At 61.0% G+C, this 15,396-nt stretch overlaps 2 protein-coding genes across 30 annotated transcripts in view; one reads left to right on the forward strand and one right to left on the reverse strand.

Annotated features, from left to right (window-relative positions):
- NCOR2 (nuclear receptor corepressor 2) overlaps positions 1–1,550 on the forward strand; it is a 224,427-nt gene extending 222,877 nt beyond the window's left edge. For all 24 annotated transcript variants that reach the window (XM_059894628.1, XM_059894633.1, XM_059894632.1 and 21 more), the window contains one exon: positions 418–1,550. In XM_059894628.1, coding sequence (XP_059750611.1) covers positions 418–599 — 182 coding nt within the window. In that variant the 3' untranslated portion in view covers positions 600–1,550. The remainder of the gene's footprint in view (positions 1–417) is intronic.
- Positions 1,551–6,593: 5,043 nt separating this feature from the next.
- RFLNA (refilin A) overlaps positions 6,594–15,396 on the reverse strand; it is a 222,653-nt gene continuing 213,850 nt past the window's right edge. For 5 of the 6 annotated variants that reach the window (XM_059893962.1, XM_059893961.1, XM_059893965.1 and 2 more), the window contains 2 exons: positions 9,590–9,699; positions 6,594–8,176 (listed from right to left, as the gene is read on the reverse strand). In XM_059893962.1, the coding sequence (XP_059749945.1) occupies positions 7,843–8,176; positions 9,590–9,663 (408 nt within the window). In that variant the 5' untranslated portion in view covers positions 9,664–9,699 and the 3' untranslated portion in view covers positions 6,594–7,842. The remainder of the gene's footprint in view (positions 8,177–9,589; positions 9,700–15,396) is intronic. The other variant, XR_009497198.1, reaches the window with a different exon arrangement.

The raw sequence follows: 15,396 nt of genomic DNA on the forward strand, positions 1-15,396 counted from the left end.
GATTTAGAGAGAGGGTGAAGGATTCAGGAAGTGAAGAGAGAGGCTTGTGGGCAAGGGCCGGTCCCACAGGCTTGGGGGGGTCTCAGGGGAGCCCCCGACTTCTCTGTGAGTGCGAGGAGGTCCCTGGGGGAGGTGCGTGATCTCCCGCAGGTTCAAGAGAGCTCTTGGCTGCAGGACAGACGCAGGGGGGCGAGGGCAGGAACAGCGAGGCGGCCAGGCGACAGGCTGCCGGGCATGAATGGCGCGGGAGTGCTGGAAGTGAGGCCAGGCGGGCAGTTTGAGAAAGCTTCCAGGAGATAGAAGCGGGGGGGAGGCAGGAGGCCGAGGCCCCAGCTCCCGGGGTGGCAGGTGGGTGGGCCCCTGGGGGCCGCCAGGCTCACCGGGGGCCCCGGGGCTTCTCTCCCGCTCTCTCCGCAGGGTCCACACCGTTCCCCTACAACCCCCTGATCATGCGGCTGCAGGCGGGGGTCATGGCCTCCCCGCCCCCGCCTGGCCTCCCCGCGGGCAGCGGGCCCCTGGCCGGCCCCCATCACGCCTGGGACGAGGAGCCCAAGCCGCTGCTCTGCTCGCAGTACGAGACGCTCTCCGACAGCGAGTGAGGCTCAGAACGGGGTGGGCCGGCGAGCGGCCGGCTGCCGACTCCCCCCACCGAGGAAGGAGCCCCTGAGTCTGCCTGTGCGCCCGTCTGTCCGTCCGTCCGTCCAGAGCCGGCATCCTTGCCTGTCTAAAGCCTTAACTACGACTCCCGCCCCGGCTGGCCCTGTGCAGTGACCTTACTCAGGGGATGTTTACCTGGTGCTCGGGAGGGGAGGGGCCGGGGAGGGGGCACGGCAGGCGTGTGGCGGCCACACGCGCACAGCCGGGGCGGCCAGGGACCCAAAGCAGGACGACCACGCACCTCCCACGCCACTGCCTCCCCACCTAACGCATTTGGAACCAAAGTCTAAACTGAGCTAGCAGGCCCCGCACCCGCCCTCCGTCCCCATCCCGCTTAGCACTCTGGACAGACGGACACAGGCCCTGTCCAGGCCCCAGCGCTCTTGTCCCGGTCCCCACGGGCTGCCCCAGCCGACGAGATCGCTGGAAACCAAGTCAGGCCAGATGGGCGGGCGACAGGGCCGGGTGCGGCCTGGGGTGAGCGGCTGCTCCGAGGAACTGGACTGTTTTTTTCATACATCGTTGCCGCAGCGGTGGGAAGGAAAGGCAGGTGTAAATGATATATTGGTTTACAGGGTATATTTTTGATACCTTCAATGAATTAATTCAGATGTTTTAAGCAAGGAAGGACTTACCCAGTATTATTGCTGCTGTGCTTTCGATCTCTGCTTACCGTTCAAGAGGCGTGCGCAGGCCAACAGTCGGTGACCCCATAGTCCGCAGGACCGAGGTGGGGCAGGGGCTGCCAGCTCTCGAGCCCCCCTGCGTCCTCCCTCCCTCCCTTCCTTGGGCAGAATGAGTTTGAAGGGGATTCTGTGACCGCCATCTGCGCACGGCGGTGGCGTCCTGTCATTTACACACGTTCTTCTCATTAAAAAGCGAATTATACTCGAGTTACAGAGGCTCCTTCTCTATCTTGGCCCCGGCAGCCAGGAGGACAGGCGACGGGGCCGGGGTCGGGCGGGGGGGAACGGTGGGCGTGTAACCCTGCGGGGGACAAGGGCACATCCCCTGACTCACCAGTCTCTCCCCTCTGCAGGCGAATATTTACGCCCACGGTAAGGATGTCACCGTGCAGACCTTGAACAGTCCCACCCTTGGTGAGGGTATTGAATTTTCACACCCACGAGGAGGGTGTCAGATATTCACAGCCATGGTGACGGTATCCAAGAAGGCCATCATCAGCTCTTAACTGTTAAATACTTTAAAAATTATTCCTGCCCACACTATGTTAGGGAACAAACAGACCCTTTGCCGTCACTGCTTTGGATACGCGGCAGAAGAGAGAACAACCCTCCCTCCCAGCTTGGGTCTTGAGGCAGCTGCCAACTGGCGTCTTGCAGTCTTGGTAGAACGTGTCTCAGACACGAGCTGTGTTCCTTTAGGAGCAGAGCCGGAGCTCCAGAGAGGCTGCGATTCTTTGCCATGGACGTGCATGCAGGATTGGGGCGGGGCGGGGTGTGGGGAGCAGTGGAGGAGAGAACCAAGACCCACTGGATGCAGAAATTCCCATCCCCTGCCCAACCTGTGAACTGGTGGTCAGCCCAGCACCTCGTCTCCCCAGGGTGTGGACCTGGGCATGCGGAGAGATCTGCGTCCTCAGGGGACTCTGCCCACCCTCCCTGGCGCTCCAAGTTTACCCTGCGAACCTGTGCTGTGAAGTGAAATGAGCAGGGGGCTTTGGAGCCCCGCAGGGCTCAGCTTGGCGCCTGGGCTGTAGTACTGATACTGACAGGCAGGTGGCAGTGTTGGGCCAGAAAACAGTCTTGTCCTGCCCGGGGCCTCCCTCCGGTCCCGGGTGCAGGCCAGCCCCCACCTGGAATCCAGGATGGGTCAGGTCGTGCTGGCCACACCAGCCACAAGGGGTTGGCCATGCCTGCTGGTGCCACCCAGCATCCCATGGCACTTCCCTCAGCTGTAGTCAGACCAGAGTGATACGGGGGTGGGAGGGACACAAGTGTCAGCCCACAGGCTCATCTCTGCCATCCCCCTGTCTCCATGGCCTCAGAATTGACACCACTTGGCACCTCTGTCTTCTCTGAGGGCCAGTGGCACAGACCCCACACAGTGATGTTTCTGGGGTGTAGGGAGAGCTCACGGCCTCCTGGTGCCTGTGAAGGGTCCACCCTCTCTTCCAACCTCACCCAGCCAGTCCTCAGCCCCCCGCAAAGGGTTCATCCCACCCCCATCTTGTTTGGTTTTCTTACTGCTCCATCTTAAAATGGAGGCCCCTGCTGTTCCCTGATCCCCATCTCTCTGGAAAACTCCTACACATACTTCAAAACCCAGCTGGGTCATTCCCTCCTCTAAGAACCCATTATCCCTCCCCATCGTCTCTCTCCTCTGGGTCTTTGCAAACACCCTGCAAGCTACTGGACAGAACCCCTCGAGAGCAAAGCTCTTGCCTTTCTCTTCCTGACTCTGTTGTTGACTGAGCCCCTGGCGACTGTTGAGCTGAACTGACGCTGTGAGGATCTGGTTCCATAGAAAATGAGAACGTGATCTGCAAAGCGCAGGACACTTGCTGGCTAATTTCCCCGCGTCCTAGAACATTGTGACGTTGGTTAGAATACAGATTCCTGGGCCCCACCCAGAGGATAGGAATGATTCTCTAGGCCCAGGATTGGGGCTGGGAATCTGTGTTTTCATCCAGCGGCCCAGGTGTCTCTGATGCCAGTGACTTGCAGCCCTCACTATGATGGTGAGGGTGGTGCCCAAGGTCAGAGCTAGAACCTGGTCCCTTCACTTCTTTCTGGCCAGAGTTCTCCAGTAAGGGCACAAGCGGCTCTGCAGAGGGAGTCCCGGCCCACCAACCCGAAGAGCTGCCGCCCACAGCGGGGTCAGGAACGGGCTGGTCCCTACAGCACTAGGGTTGGCTCAAGACAAGCCCATCTCGGGCCAGGTGACACAGACACTGTGACAGCTAACCTGGAGCAGTCGGGGTGGCTTCCTGGAGGTGGTGGTTCTTGGGGAGGGGATAGGCTGAGTGGAAAGAACCTGTGTGGGCAAAGGCTGGGAGGTGAAACCCAGCCGGGGGCATTCAGGAGCCCAGGGTGGCTTAGACATAAGGCAGTGTGGAGGCCCTGGAATTTCTGAGACGGAACAGCCAATGCCCAGTAAGGTGATTTGCTGGTTTTCTGAAATTGGGTCTTGTTGGCTCGCAAGGGTGCTGGGTGCATTGAGGGAGAAACAGGCCAGGAGGCTAGAGCAGGGCCAGCATGGGGGTTGGCACGGCAGAGAAGGCCAGGACAGAGCCCCACTGCCTCGGGGAGTGGGGATGGGGCCAGGCCACGTATGGGGCAGGCGAGAAGGGGGGTGTGCAGCACGCGGGTAAAGACAGACTGTGGAGCCAGCTGCCACGTAATGGCCACGTGACCCTGGCCAAGCCACTTGAACCCTCTGTGCCCCTGTTTCCCCATCTGTAAAATAGGATAATGATATTGCTGTGAGGAGTACCTCAGAGATGGGCTGTGTAGCTCTATAGAGACACGGTTTACTCGCCTGTGCAGGAGTCAGTGGGACAAGGCAAGAAAGAAAGAATGGGTTTGCGAGGAAAGGAGAGAGAAGAGAGAAAAACTCCAGGTGGTCCTGCAACAGTGACTCTCGTTTGCATATTACGGGGATAAACTGATTTGATCGCTGGCAGCTGGTGGGAGGGGCCCCTGGTCATTCCACCTTTAGAAGGCCAAGGAGGGCCATCAAAGGAGCCGCATTTGTTTTCATGGCTTCTCCAGGAAGCCGGGAGGGTTTAGCTGTGGCAACCACGTGACGGGCTGTCCTTCCACCACCACCCCCTCTCCTCCGGGGTTCAGCCAGGTCCCGCTTCCTCATCAGAATGTCTCACCAGCTACCTCACAGACTCACTGGGAAGATTAACTGCAGAAAATTCTGACAGCAGGGCCAAGCCGTCTGCAGACAAAGGCAGCGCTCCGTGTACGTGTCGGCCGCCAGGGCTGTTGTTTGTTCTCACCAAGGCTACTCTGGGGAGGAGAGACGAGACCTCGGACGGACGGGGCACCTGTTTGTGGGGCGGAGGCCGCCGAGCTTGATTCACACCCTGCGAGTGTGAACCCAGAGATGAGCCCAGAGATTGGCCGGGGCGACAGCAGAAGACGCTGAGCGAGGGGTCTCAGGATGGGTGTTTGGGGCCAGAGCCGGCCCCCGACATTGGGAAGGGTTTCTGCCCCTTCGAGAGAGATGACCCTGACCCACCCCCAGCAGGGTCCCGGCTTGATTCGATGGCAGCCCAAGCTTTACCAGCACGGATTCTCACTGTCCCAGCCGCCAGGCAGGTAAGGCCATGTGCCTGCCTTGCAGATGCTTAGAGAAGTTAAGCGACAGGCTTTTTCTCCAGCCACCGTGCCCTCCCCATGTTGGTCTTCCCCTCCCAGGGGGCTTCAGCGAGCGACCTCTGCCCCCCTTGCCCAGTGCGTCTGGATCTGGGGAGTGAGGACAGAAGGGCCTTCAGCAGGCAGCACCCTGAGCCGGGCAGCGGGGTCACTGGCCTCCAGGCTCTATTTTGGGGGTGGAAATCCCAAGGGCTGGGACAGGACCTAGACGAAGCTGGCACCTCTTTCTGCCGGCTCTCCAAGTCCTCTGGGTTCCCGTAGGACGGACAGCTGCTTCAGAGGGAAACCGGGGTGCACTTGGGGGCCTGACGGGCCGCAGCCCTTGCCCCCCACGTCCTCTTCCTCCCAGGTTGGGCCTCATGGAGCCCCAGCCGTACAAGGAGACAGGCTGGAGTTCCAAGGTCATCAGGGAAGGCGGAAGCCGTTTGCATGATCCAAGGAGACAGTCTTGTCTGACATGTGCTGCCCGGGTCCTCGGGGAGTGCTAGGATGGAGTCAGGAGGGTACGAGGCCTATCGGGTGATGCTGGTGAAAGACAAAAGGGACAGGAAGCAGGGCCTGGCAGGGACTGGGCCTCGGTCAGCTGGTCCCGTCCCACCGCGCTCCCACTGGCGGGGCGCCCGGGAGGAGGCTGGCAGCTGCTGCAAAGCTCTAGTTAGAGGCCATCAGCTCACTGCACGCCGCAGAAGTTGTTTCTCGAAGGGCAACCCCAGAGACATCTCCAAGGTCACCGGGTTCGTTGGCACCATAATTGCACGTGTCAGGAAGCCCAACCCATTTTTCTTTCCAAGCGGGGAGATCAGGGTTGTGCTTGGAAAGCCAACTCGTGCAGCTGAATTTGCCTGGTGCCGGCGATGCGACCCCCAGCGTGTGTCTGCACAGAAGCCCCTCTCTACACAGGCTGCGCTCTCGGAGTTCCCAAGGCTGTGTCTGCACCCCGCTGGCCTGCGCTGAGCAGCCGAGGCCTCCACGTTCTTCCTCTCAGTGACGTGACCCTGTCCCTTGGCCCCGCCCTCCTGGCTTTCACCCTGGCCCCGCCCTGTTAGACATCCTCCTCCATCGAGGCAGGAGCCCCTGCAAAGACACTCGCACTCTCCCACTCGAGGACACTGCCCCGAGGCTGCCGAATGTCCTCCTCACTCACAGTCTGGGGCCCCAGAGGCCCCTCCAAGGATGTGGACCAGATACGTAGAGGGTGTAACAAGGCCGAGGCCACCTGCTTTGCAGAGGCAGCCCGGGCCCTTCTCCGGGGACAGAGCTGGCTTTGGGCGTCTGCAGGTGCCGAGGGCTGGCGTGCGGAGTGCAAAGCACAGGAGCGTCAAACGTGCAGATTCCCGGGACCCTCCTGGAGTCAGACCCAAGTCCCAGCGCGGGCCCTGGGCCTCTGCATTTATTGCCTAGCTCCTGGGTGAAGCTGGCGCACTCAGGCTGTCTACAGGGATGGGGTGAGGGGCACAGGGCTCTCTCTGAGCCTTCCAAGTGTCTCCCTGTCCCCTGTGAGCAGGGGGGAGGGACCATGGGCCTATGAAGACCAGTCCCACCCACGGTGGGCTCTGAGGGTCTCAGAAACACGGAAGAGGGAGTCTCTTCGAGTCTGCACATTTTATTAAGATAATCAATCGATTCTTAAGTTATTTCTTTGTTAATCAGAAAGCATCTCTGTGGCGAGAACTTGCACAGTCTGTAGATACATAAAAATATATCAGTCACTTCGCGTCTCCTGAACGTTAGCTCCGAGCCGCCCCTCCCCGCAGCGAGGGAGCTAAAGCCCCGTCTTGGGGGGATGCCGGAGCAGTGGCGGGCAGCCTCCACCTGCTGGGTCCAGTCAGGTCTGAAGGCATCTCCATGGCCACGTTGGGGGCTTCTGGGGCATTGGTGGCGGGCAGCCCCAGGCCGTGGCCCCAGCACCCACGTATCCTGGCTCTTCCCAGGCAGCACAAGGGTCCCCCGTCTTCCTCCCCTGACCTTGCACGTGTGCGGTGAACCCTGCAGCACTGGCCACTGCAGCGTCATCACTGTAGGAACGGGAGGCCTGAGCGAGGGCAGCTGGACCCCACGGAATCTCTGAAAGCTGACAGCTGGCCGGGAGCCTCGGGCAGGTGGTGGTGGTCATTTCCAATGGCTTAGACACCTCTCCTTGGCACCTGGCTTGAGGGCTCTGACGGTCCAGAGTCCTGGTCCTGAAGGTGTCAGGACAGAGGTTAGCAGGACGCCCTGCGGGCGAGGCTCCGGACACAGAGCTCAAAGGCCTCGGTGCAGACGGGCTACGCCCTCCATCCTCCGCACTGGGGCACGGGCACTGGGACAGCGCGGGCAGGGCTCCTCCAGGCCGCTCCCCACACACAACCCACAACCAGCCCTGGCAGCGTTTCCGGCTTTCGCCCAGCCTCCCGGCTCACCGTCCACCAGAGGTTGCTGGGCTATGGCTCTGGGCGTCCAGCTGCACACATCTGAGAGGCCTGCTCTGGAAACAGCCCCCTCCAGGGGCGGCGGGTGTCTGGATGGCACCCCTCTTCCCTCCCACGTGGCCTGGGAGCCGGGGTTGGTGGGCAGCCCCCCGGCCAAGGCTGGGACGGACTCCTCTGTCCTGCCGGCGTTCGGGGGTGTCCCCCGCCTCAAGGGCAGCCAGGGACACACACCTTCTTCTCTCCCAGGCCGTCGGGGCGGGCACCGCCTACCCACCTGCCCCCGCCCCGTGCTCCTCGGGAAAGCCAGGCCCACGCTGCCTCACCGGGTAGGTGCTGAGAAAGCGGATGCGGCGCGGGCAAGACACAGCCCGGGGTCCCTCCCGATCGTGGAGCCCGTCCTCCGGCCGCCGCGGGGGCCGGGCTGCCGGTCAGAGCGGCGCGGGGCCCGGCAGGCCGGGCCCGGGGCGCGGGCACAGCTGCAGCTGCACGCTGGCCGTGAACCAGCGGCGGGGCCGGCCCAGGCTGAGGTGCAGGGTGGTGCGGAAGGAGCTACGGGCGCGCTTGGGGAAGATGATGGTGGTGCTCCGGAAGCGCAGGGCGCGCGGCCGCGGCTCCAGGGTCAGCTGGCTGCGGTAGCTGCGCCAAGTGCAGTTAGGCGCGGCCACGATCGTCTCGCTGTAGGCCGTGACCGTGGGCACCGGCGCGTAGAAGACCTTGTCCCGGAAGTGCTTCTCCGAGGCGTACTTGACCTCAGAATTGCAGCTGCGGGGGAGGGGGGGAGGGCGGGAGCACGGGGGTGAGGCCCGCACGGGGCAACCAGGTCACTGTCCTGCGTGGTCGCGGGGCAGTGCGAACACAGAACGGCCTGGGCTCTTCTGAAACGCCCAGGTCTAAAGGGCAAGGGAGGGCTGAGGGACCCAGCTGGCTTGGAGGAAACTCGAGAGACAGGACAGTTAAATGCCGCTCGTGACTCTGGCTGGATCCTGAACTGGGATAAAAATAGGCCATAAAAGGACATTTGGGAACAGTGGGCGGAACTGGACCAGGCAGTGGTCGTGTTTCAGCTTTAGCTGGCCCGATTTCGGCAAGTGCACTGTCATTATGTGAGAGGATGTCCCTCTTCTGAGGAAGGACACCAGCCGGAGTTAGAGGTTCAAGGTCACGGTGTCACTGACATCCTCTCAAACGGGTCAGAAGAAAGTTTCGTTTATGTAGAACGAGACAGTGAGCAGATATTCTAGCCAACGGGGCCAAGTGGAAAGAGCCAATGAATCTGTTTAACGGGAATTCCCTGTAGTCTTCCTGCAACTTTCCTTAAGTTTGAAATGTTATCAAAATAAGTTTCCCCCCAAGTAGCCTCAGCACCTCTAGGTGAGTGACACTCCTTACGAGTGACCAACTGGTCAGCGCCCCCAGCTCTGCTCCCAGATCATCACACCGGAAGGAAAAGCTCCGGGGAGGGGCGTGGGGACTTCACCTGTCTCCCTCCCCACTGCACCCCACAGGTGATCCGCGTGGGAAGGGAAGCAGGGGTCCCAAGAGCCCAGGCAGCTCGCATCCACCCTGGCTGGGGCCTCTGTAATAAAAACTTAAAAGGAGAGCTCTTTGGGGAGAAAAACCTTTAAAGGGGACCTGTTTGTCTCCTGGGACCCTATCCAGAGGTGGAGCGGGAGGAGGTAGTGGGTCCCACACCCCTGGGCAGGCCGGGGCGACGTGGACAAATCCATCCTGAGCTGGATCCGTGAGACCCATGGACCCTAGACTCCACCTTCTGGAAGCCCGATCCCCGAAGCCCTCCGAGGAGGGGCAGACGGCTGGGGGAAAGCTCCTGGTGGGGTGGCCTTAACTCAGAAGTGCAGGTGCCACCTGAGATGTCCTACGCGTGGGAGGGCACCTAATACACATTCAGGGCAATGGCTCCCCGGGGGATAAAGGGGCAAATTCAAAATAAAAACCAGCCAGGTTGGGGGTGAAGGTCAGTGTGGAAATGGTCGCATGTGGGCCCGGGACGGGCTGGGGAGGTGGCAGGGAAGGCCACCTGGGGACAGAGTCTCTTCAAATCGTGGCCGTGCCTCCTCGGGGAGCAGCGCGCCGAGGGGCTGCCCAGAGGGAGGGAGCCTGCTGAGCGCCCCAGCCTGGCCGCCCTGCCCCACCCGGCCCCGAGGCCCCACTCACCGGATCTCGGGCGTGGGCTCTGGGTTCACCTCAATGCTCTCCCCAAAGAACACGGGCAGCATCCGGGGCCTCATCTCGCGCGCCGGGGAGCTCGGGGGGAGGGGGAGGGGCTGTGGGGGAGAGCCAGGGACGCAGGGTCACGTGAGCAGCCCTTTGGCACTGCAACCTCAGCTCCCCGCCGGGCACTAGGGTTGCCCCACACCACTCCAGTCCTGGTTTTCTGGAAGCCTGCTTTGCGGGGTCCATCGGGAAGCCCACCGCAGCGTCCCTCTGTGGAACCCAAGCGCTCTGACGCCCACGGCTCCCCACCCAACCACCGGCCTGCCCCTCAGGTCCTGGGCATCTCAATAAGGGGACGTGGTAACGGCCTCCTTCTACAACGCCCAGCCCACCCGAGCCCCAGGAGCCAGGCTCAGAGCCCTGTAGAACTGGGACCCCTCTCAGGGAGCCCCTGGGCCTAAGCCTCGCAAGCTGCGCCCCTGGGTGACACGGCAGGTCGGAGCTCTGCGAGGGACTGAAAACCGTGCTCATCGAGGGAAGAGTTCCCGGCCCTTCGTGGTGCATGGCTGTGGGCCCCCCATTCCACTCCTTCACGAGGCCCTCCTTGTCCTCGCCCGGCTGAGGAGCGGTCACAGCAGCTATGCTTTCTGAGCGCCGACCGCGCCAGTCGTTGCTCTGAGCACGCCCTGTATCCATACGTTCGATCACGGGAGGGAGCTGTTACTCGCATCCCCATTTTATAGATGCTGAAACTGAGGCCCAGAGTGGCCAAGTAACTTGCCTGAGGCCACACAGCTAGGAAGAGGCAGAGCTGGGGTTGGAACCCTGGCGGTCTGGCTCCAGAGTCTGAGCCCTCACCCATGTTCCCCGGCTGCCTCTCAGGCCCACGGGACGGGCGCTGCAGCCCCAGGACCTGTCCTGTCACCTCCTGCTCAGAGCAAGCTTGAACTCACACACAGGGCGCTTCCCACACAGGCCTCTGCCCATATTATCTTTCACTCGCCTTGGACACAGCCCAGGCTGCCTTTGTGCCTTGGCTTATGCTGTTCCTTGTACTAGGAACGTCCTTCCCTTTCCTTCTCACTTGGTCCGTCCAGGGTGACAACTCAGGCATCAGCTCCCTTGTCTTCCCCAACATCCTCTGAGGGGTTCCTGGAGCTCCCACCTGCTGGTCTCCATTGCTGCGACCCCTTTGTGTGTCACCCCCAGACCGTGAGCTCTTTAAGATTCAGGACCTGATGACCTCTCTGGCCCCAGGGCCTGGCACCTCGCAGACCCCATGCTGTCCAAAGGCAGGACCTCACACGTGCAAAGCAGCGCCCTGCTCCCCTTCCACCTCTCCCCCTCGTCCTGTGAGCCCTTGGGCCAGGCCCACACCTGTCTTCAAATCTGCTATCAGCCTATGGACGTGGTCACCGCAGCCCCCTCCTCAGCTGATCACAGCGTCCCCAGAACAGGGGCCGAGGAAGGACCACAGGAAGAAAAGATCTAAGACTTGGAGAAAGAGGGGGTTCTCCATAGGCCCCCAGCAGCTGTCATCAAGCTGTCCCACCTCTCCCTTGCTGGGCACGGCAGGTGGAATAATGGCCCCCAAAATGTGCACGTCCTAATCCCCAGAACCTGGGAATGTGTGACCTTACAGGGCAAAAGGGACTTTGCACATGTGGTTAAGGATCTTGAGATGGGAAGGCTGTCCTGGAGTATCCAGTGGGCCCCCAATGTCTTCACAAGGGTCCTTATAAGTGAAAGAGGGAGGCAGGGGGGTCAGAGTCAGAAAGAAATTGAGGACATTATGCTGCTGCCTTAAGGACGGACGGGGCCAGGAGCCAAGGACTGTGGGCAGCCTCTAGAAGGTGGGAAAGGCGAGAATTCTCCCCTAGAGCATCCAGAGAGGATGCCTTGCCAAAAGCCTTGCTTTTAGCCCGTGAAAGCTGTTTTAGATTTCTAACCTTTGGAACTGTAAAATATTAAATCTGTGTTGTTTTAAGCCACTATGCGTGGGGTCATTTGTTAGAGCAGCGACAGGAAGCTAATACACCACGTGACCCAGCAAACAACTCCCCTCTTGGGGCTGCAGCCTCCCGGTCCCCGAAGCGGGGCAACAGGAGCGCCCGCCTCCCAGGCTGCAGTCAGGACCATGATTCAAAGTGTGTGAATGTGTGGGACAGTGCCCAGCACGGAGCAAGCGCCACATAAAAGTCTTGTATAAAAGTCTCAAGAATACAAGCCTACGGAGAAAAGGTTTGTTTTCTGAGTGCTTTTCACAAAGGCTCGAGGGGTGGTGCTGAGGGGGGGTCCTCTCAGGAGAGAGAGGTACAATCCACACCCTTTTTAACCTTGAGACAACCCTGCTCCTACCTTTCAGAAGCAAGTGCACATCATTCAGGAGCTTTAAATTTAAAAATAAAATAGTGATGGGAATTCCCAGGCGGTCCAGCGGTTAGGACTCCACACTTTCACTGCCATGGCCCTAGTTCAATCCCTGGTTGGGGAACTAAGATCCTACAAGCTGCGCGGCGTGGCCAAAAATTTAAAAAAAAAAAAAAGTTAAAAAAATAAAATAAAACAGTGACAAGATGTAGGCACTTCTGGCATCCTCTGTGGCTCTGTGAAATCAGCACTGGCCTCAGCTGTGAAACTCCATGACTTGATGCTCATAAAAATCAGACTCTCTCCCCGCAAGACTATCTGAAGTGTGAAGTATGGCACTTTGCCAAATGTGTGCAGGGGTTTGCTGAGCACCTACTGTGCGCCGAACACCTACTGTGCGCCAGGCCCTGTGTGAGTCGGATGAGGCACAGTGCCTCCCAGGGCTCTTCCTGTGGACACTGAAGGGGAGAGAGGATGAGGCAGGCGTGCGAGGGGCTATGGACATGGGTGCTAAGGTTTGGGGAGGTGTCTCTAGGTGGCAGGGGCAGCCTGCTATTGGTCTCCATCCCCCCACCCCCACCCCCAAGAAAGAACAATTCCCAAGCTCACGAGCAGGGAGGACTTCCTTGGGAGGAAAAGCCTTCGGTGCAGAGCTGGGTACCACCATCCCTCTCGGGTCCACCTGAACCTCCTGGCGCGGCCCGAGTGCACATTTGGGGCCCCATTCTGGCCGGATCTCGCTCCCCACACTGGCTGCCAGCAGAGGGGACAGGGCTGACTTCACAGACGAGGCCAGGAAGCTGGAGCTCTGGGCACCCTTTTCCAAAGGGCCCTGGTGGAAAAACAGCTAAAATCTGCCCCACCTGGGAACACGATACAAGAGAGAGAGGAAGACTCTGAAAATCCAGACGCAGGCTGGCATCCAGGGGCCCCGGGGGCGACGAGACAGCTCAGGCAGTCGCCGCCGAGGCCTGAGGCTGCCCCCGCAGGGCTCCAGGGACCAGAGGCAGTTCCGGCCGGCCCGCAGCCGCCGGGCTCCGGAAGCTCAGAGCCGAGTCTTGCGGCTGCAGCGGTGTTTTAACATCAACATGGCAGCGCCGCGCGCGGAGCCCAGCCAGCCCTGGGAGCCGGCCAGGAAGGCACACCGCTGGCCCTGCAAGGGCGGCCCTCCAGCCACGCTGGACTCACATTCCCATCGGAGCCTCCAGCGTGGGGGGCGGGCCGGGGACGGGGCTTGGGCTCCAGCGCCCAGGGGACCCCCTGCTGCTGGCGCTGCGCCTGATGGCCTGGCCTGGGCCACTGGAGCAAAGAAAGCTCCCAGGCACCCTGCTCCCCTCACCGCCCCCCAACCCTGGGTCAGCCACATCCCAGCTCGCTTCCCCGAAGGCCCTGGTGCTTGCTTCCCTCTGAAGAGGACCCGTCGAGAAACCCACCTCTGCCAGCCACCCGCTCACCGTGCCTCAGTTTGCTCGTCTGTACAATGAGGCCGATGCCCGGGCGCAAGCTGGCCGGTGTCCTCGGGGCCCCTCGCAGCCCTGGGCTGCAGGGGCAGGGGAAGGCACAGGGGAGCTGAGAGCTGAAGGCCGGACCCCGGACTCCCAGATGCCACACACGCCCACCCTGGGATGGCGACACGCCTGGGCCAGCCTCCAGCCCCCAGCTCCTTCTAGGGACCGGGAGAGCCCTGTGCTAGCCTGGGGAGGGGGCTGGTCCGGCTCCCTGGTCTCCTGGGCAGGCAGGGGGTGTGTGTAGGGACCAGGGAGGGCTTCTGAGACAGTGGGACCCAGAGAACAGTGGGCTGCCCTCCGCCTACCGCGCCCCACCCGCCTCACCCAGTGATTCATGCGTCTTCCCTGGAGCCGCCGGGCGAGGACACATAGTCCACGCCTGGAAGTAAAAATACACCCCGGCGTCTGGGAGCTCCCCCTTCCTGGCTGCGGTGCAGGGCACGGCCCACAGGATGGCAAAGAAAGGTAAGTGCTCCGTCGTGAGAGCTCCGTGCCGCGCGGTGACAGCCCAGCCCCACCGGGGGTCCGGGCCTGGCTGGCAGTGACAGGTAGGGATGGCGCAGCGGTGTGACGCATGGTGGTCCCCCACCTGCCACCGCACGGGACGTGGCTGAAGCCACGTGTGACCCACAGAACCTTCTGCTTAAAGGGTATCAAGCCCCCGTCAGCGGAGGGTAAGTGGCGGGAGGAAGGGTCCGGGGAGACCCCACACTGACATGGGAGAGGGGCGTCCTCACCAAAGCCACAGGGAACCTTTGTAAGGGCCGAAACAGCCTTTCTCAGGCCACTGACCTCACTGGCGGGGGATGGCTTCTATCGCGATTGGAATTAAACTGATTATCTTCGGCGTGTTTTGGGATTTGAGACCAAAAGCTCCCATGCTGGGCTAAGGTGGACGCTGACCTGCACCCATGAAGAAAGTGATCCAAGGAGGGACATTTAAGCCCCAAGAATTCTCATCCTTTTTATGAAAGGTCTTGGGTATTGGTGGCAAATCCTGGGGTGAGGGGAAGGGCTCCAAAAGGCTCGTTGCACAACACGGCACAACAGAGGCGGCGAGTGGGCCAGGCTCGGGGAGCCCCGGAGACCCCAAAAAGCGCAGGCGCAGGGTCTGGCACTGAGAGCAGTGAAAGTGAGCAAACCCATACATCACAGGTTGGAGGCAGGGCTCAGGGACGGGCCTGCTCCCCAGGATGCCCTTGGGTGCCCGATGGACCCAAGCCAGCAGGATGGTGGTGGGTTGGTTTGCGGCCTCCACAAAGATATGTTCACATCCTAATCCCCAGGACCTGTGAATGTGACCCTCTTTGGAAACAGGGTCTTTGCACATGTGATCAAGTTAAGATGCGGTCCCACTGGATGGGGGCGGGCCCTAAATCAACATGGCTGGTGTCCTTATAAAAAGAGGGAACTTTGGACACGGGACACACAGAGGAAAGAAGGCCATGGGGGGACGGAGGGAGAGATGGAGGGGTGCATCTCCAAGGTAAGGCATGCCGAGGATGGCCGGCCACCACCAGAAGTTGGGACAGACACAAGGGATGGATTCTGCCCTAGAGCCTTGGAGGGAATATGGCCCTGTTGACACCTGGATCTCAGACTTCAGGCCTCTTTGTACCATATCTGTTTCCCCCACCCCACAGCAGGGAGGCCAGGAGTCCCAAGGGCGCAAAGGACAGACCACGCCCACTCCAAGGAGAGTCCCTGTCAGTCCCCGCCTAGTGGCATTTTCCCAGGAAGGTGGCTCCTGCTTGCTCCCTCGCCCCCAGAGCACCTGGCAGGGCATGGGCCTATTTGTCTTCTTTGCACACTAAAGCTACAGGTAGAACTTCTCACTCAGATGAGCCTTTCACAGAGACGCAAGGCTGTCAGAGACGTTGCTCAATTTCCCCTGGAGGCCACTTCATCCAGGATGAAGCGGAGGGGGGC

The sequence above is a fragment of the Balaenoptera ricei genome, chromosome 14, assembly GCF_028023285.1.
Source record: "Balaenoptera ricei isolate mBalRic1 chromosome 14, mBalRic1.hap2, whole genome shotgun sequence".
Lineage (NCBI taxonomy): Eukaryota > Metazoa > Chordata > Mammalia > Artiodactyla > Balaenopteridae > Balaenoptera > Balaenoptera ricei.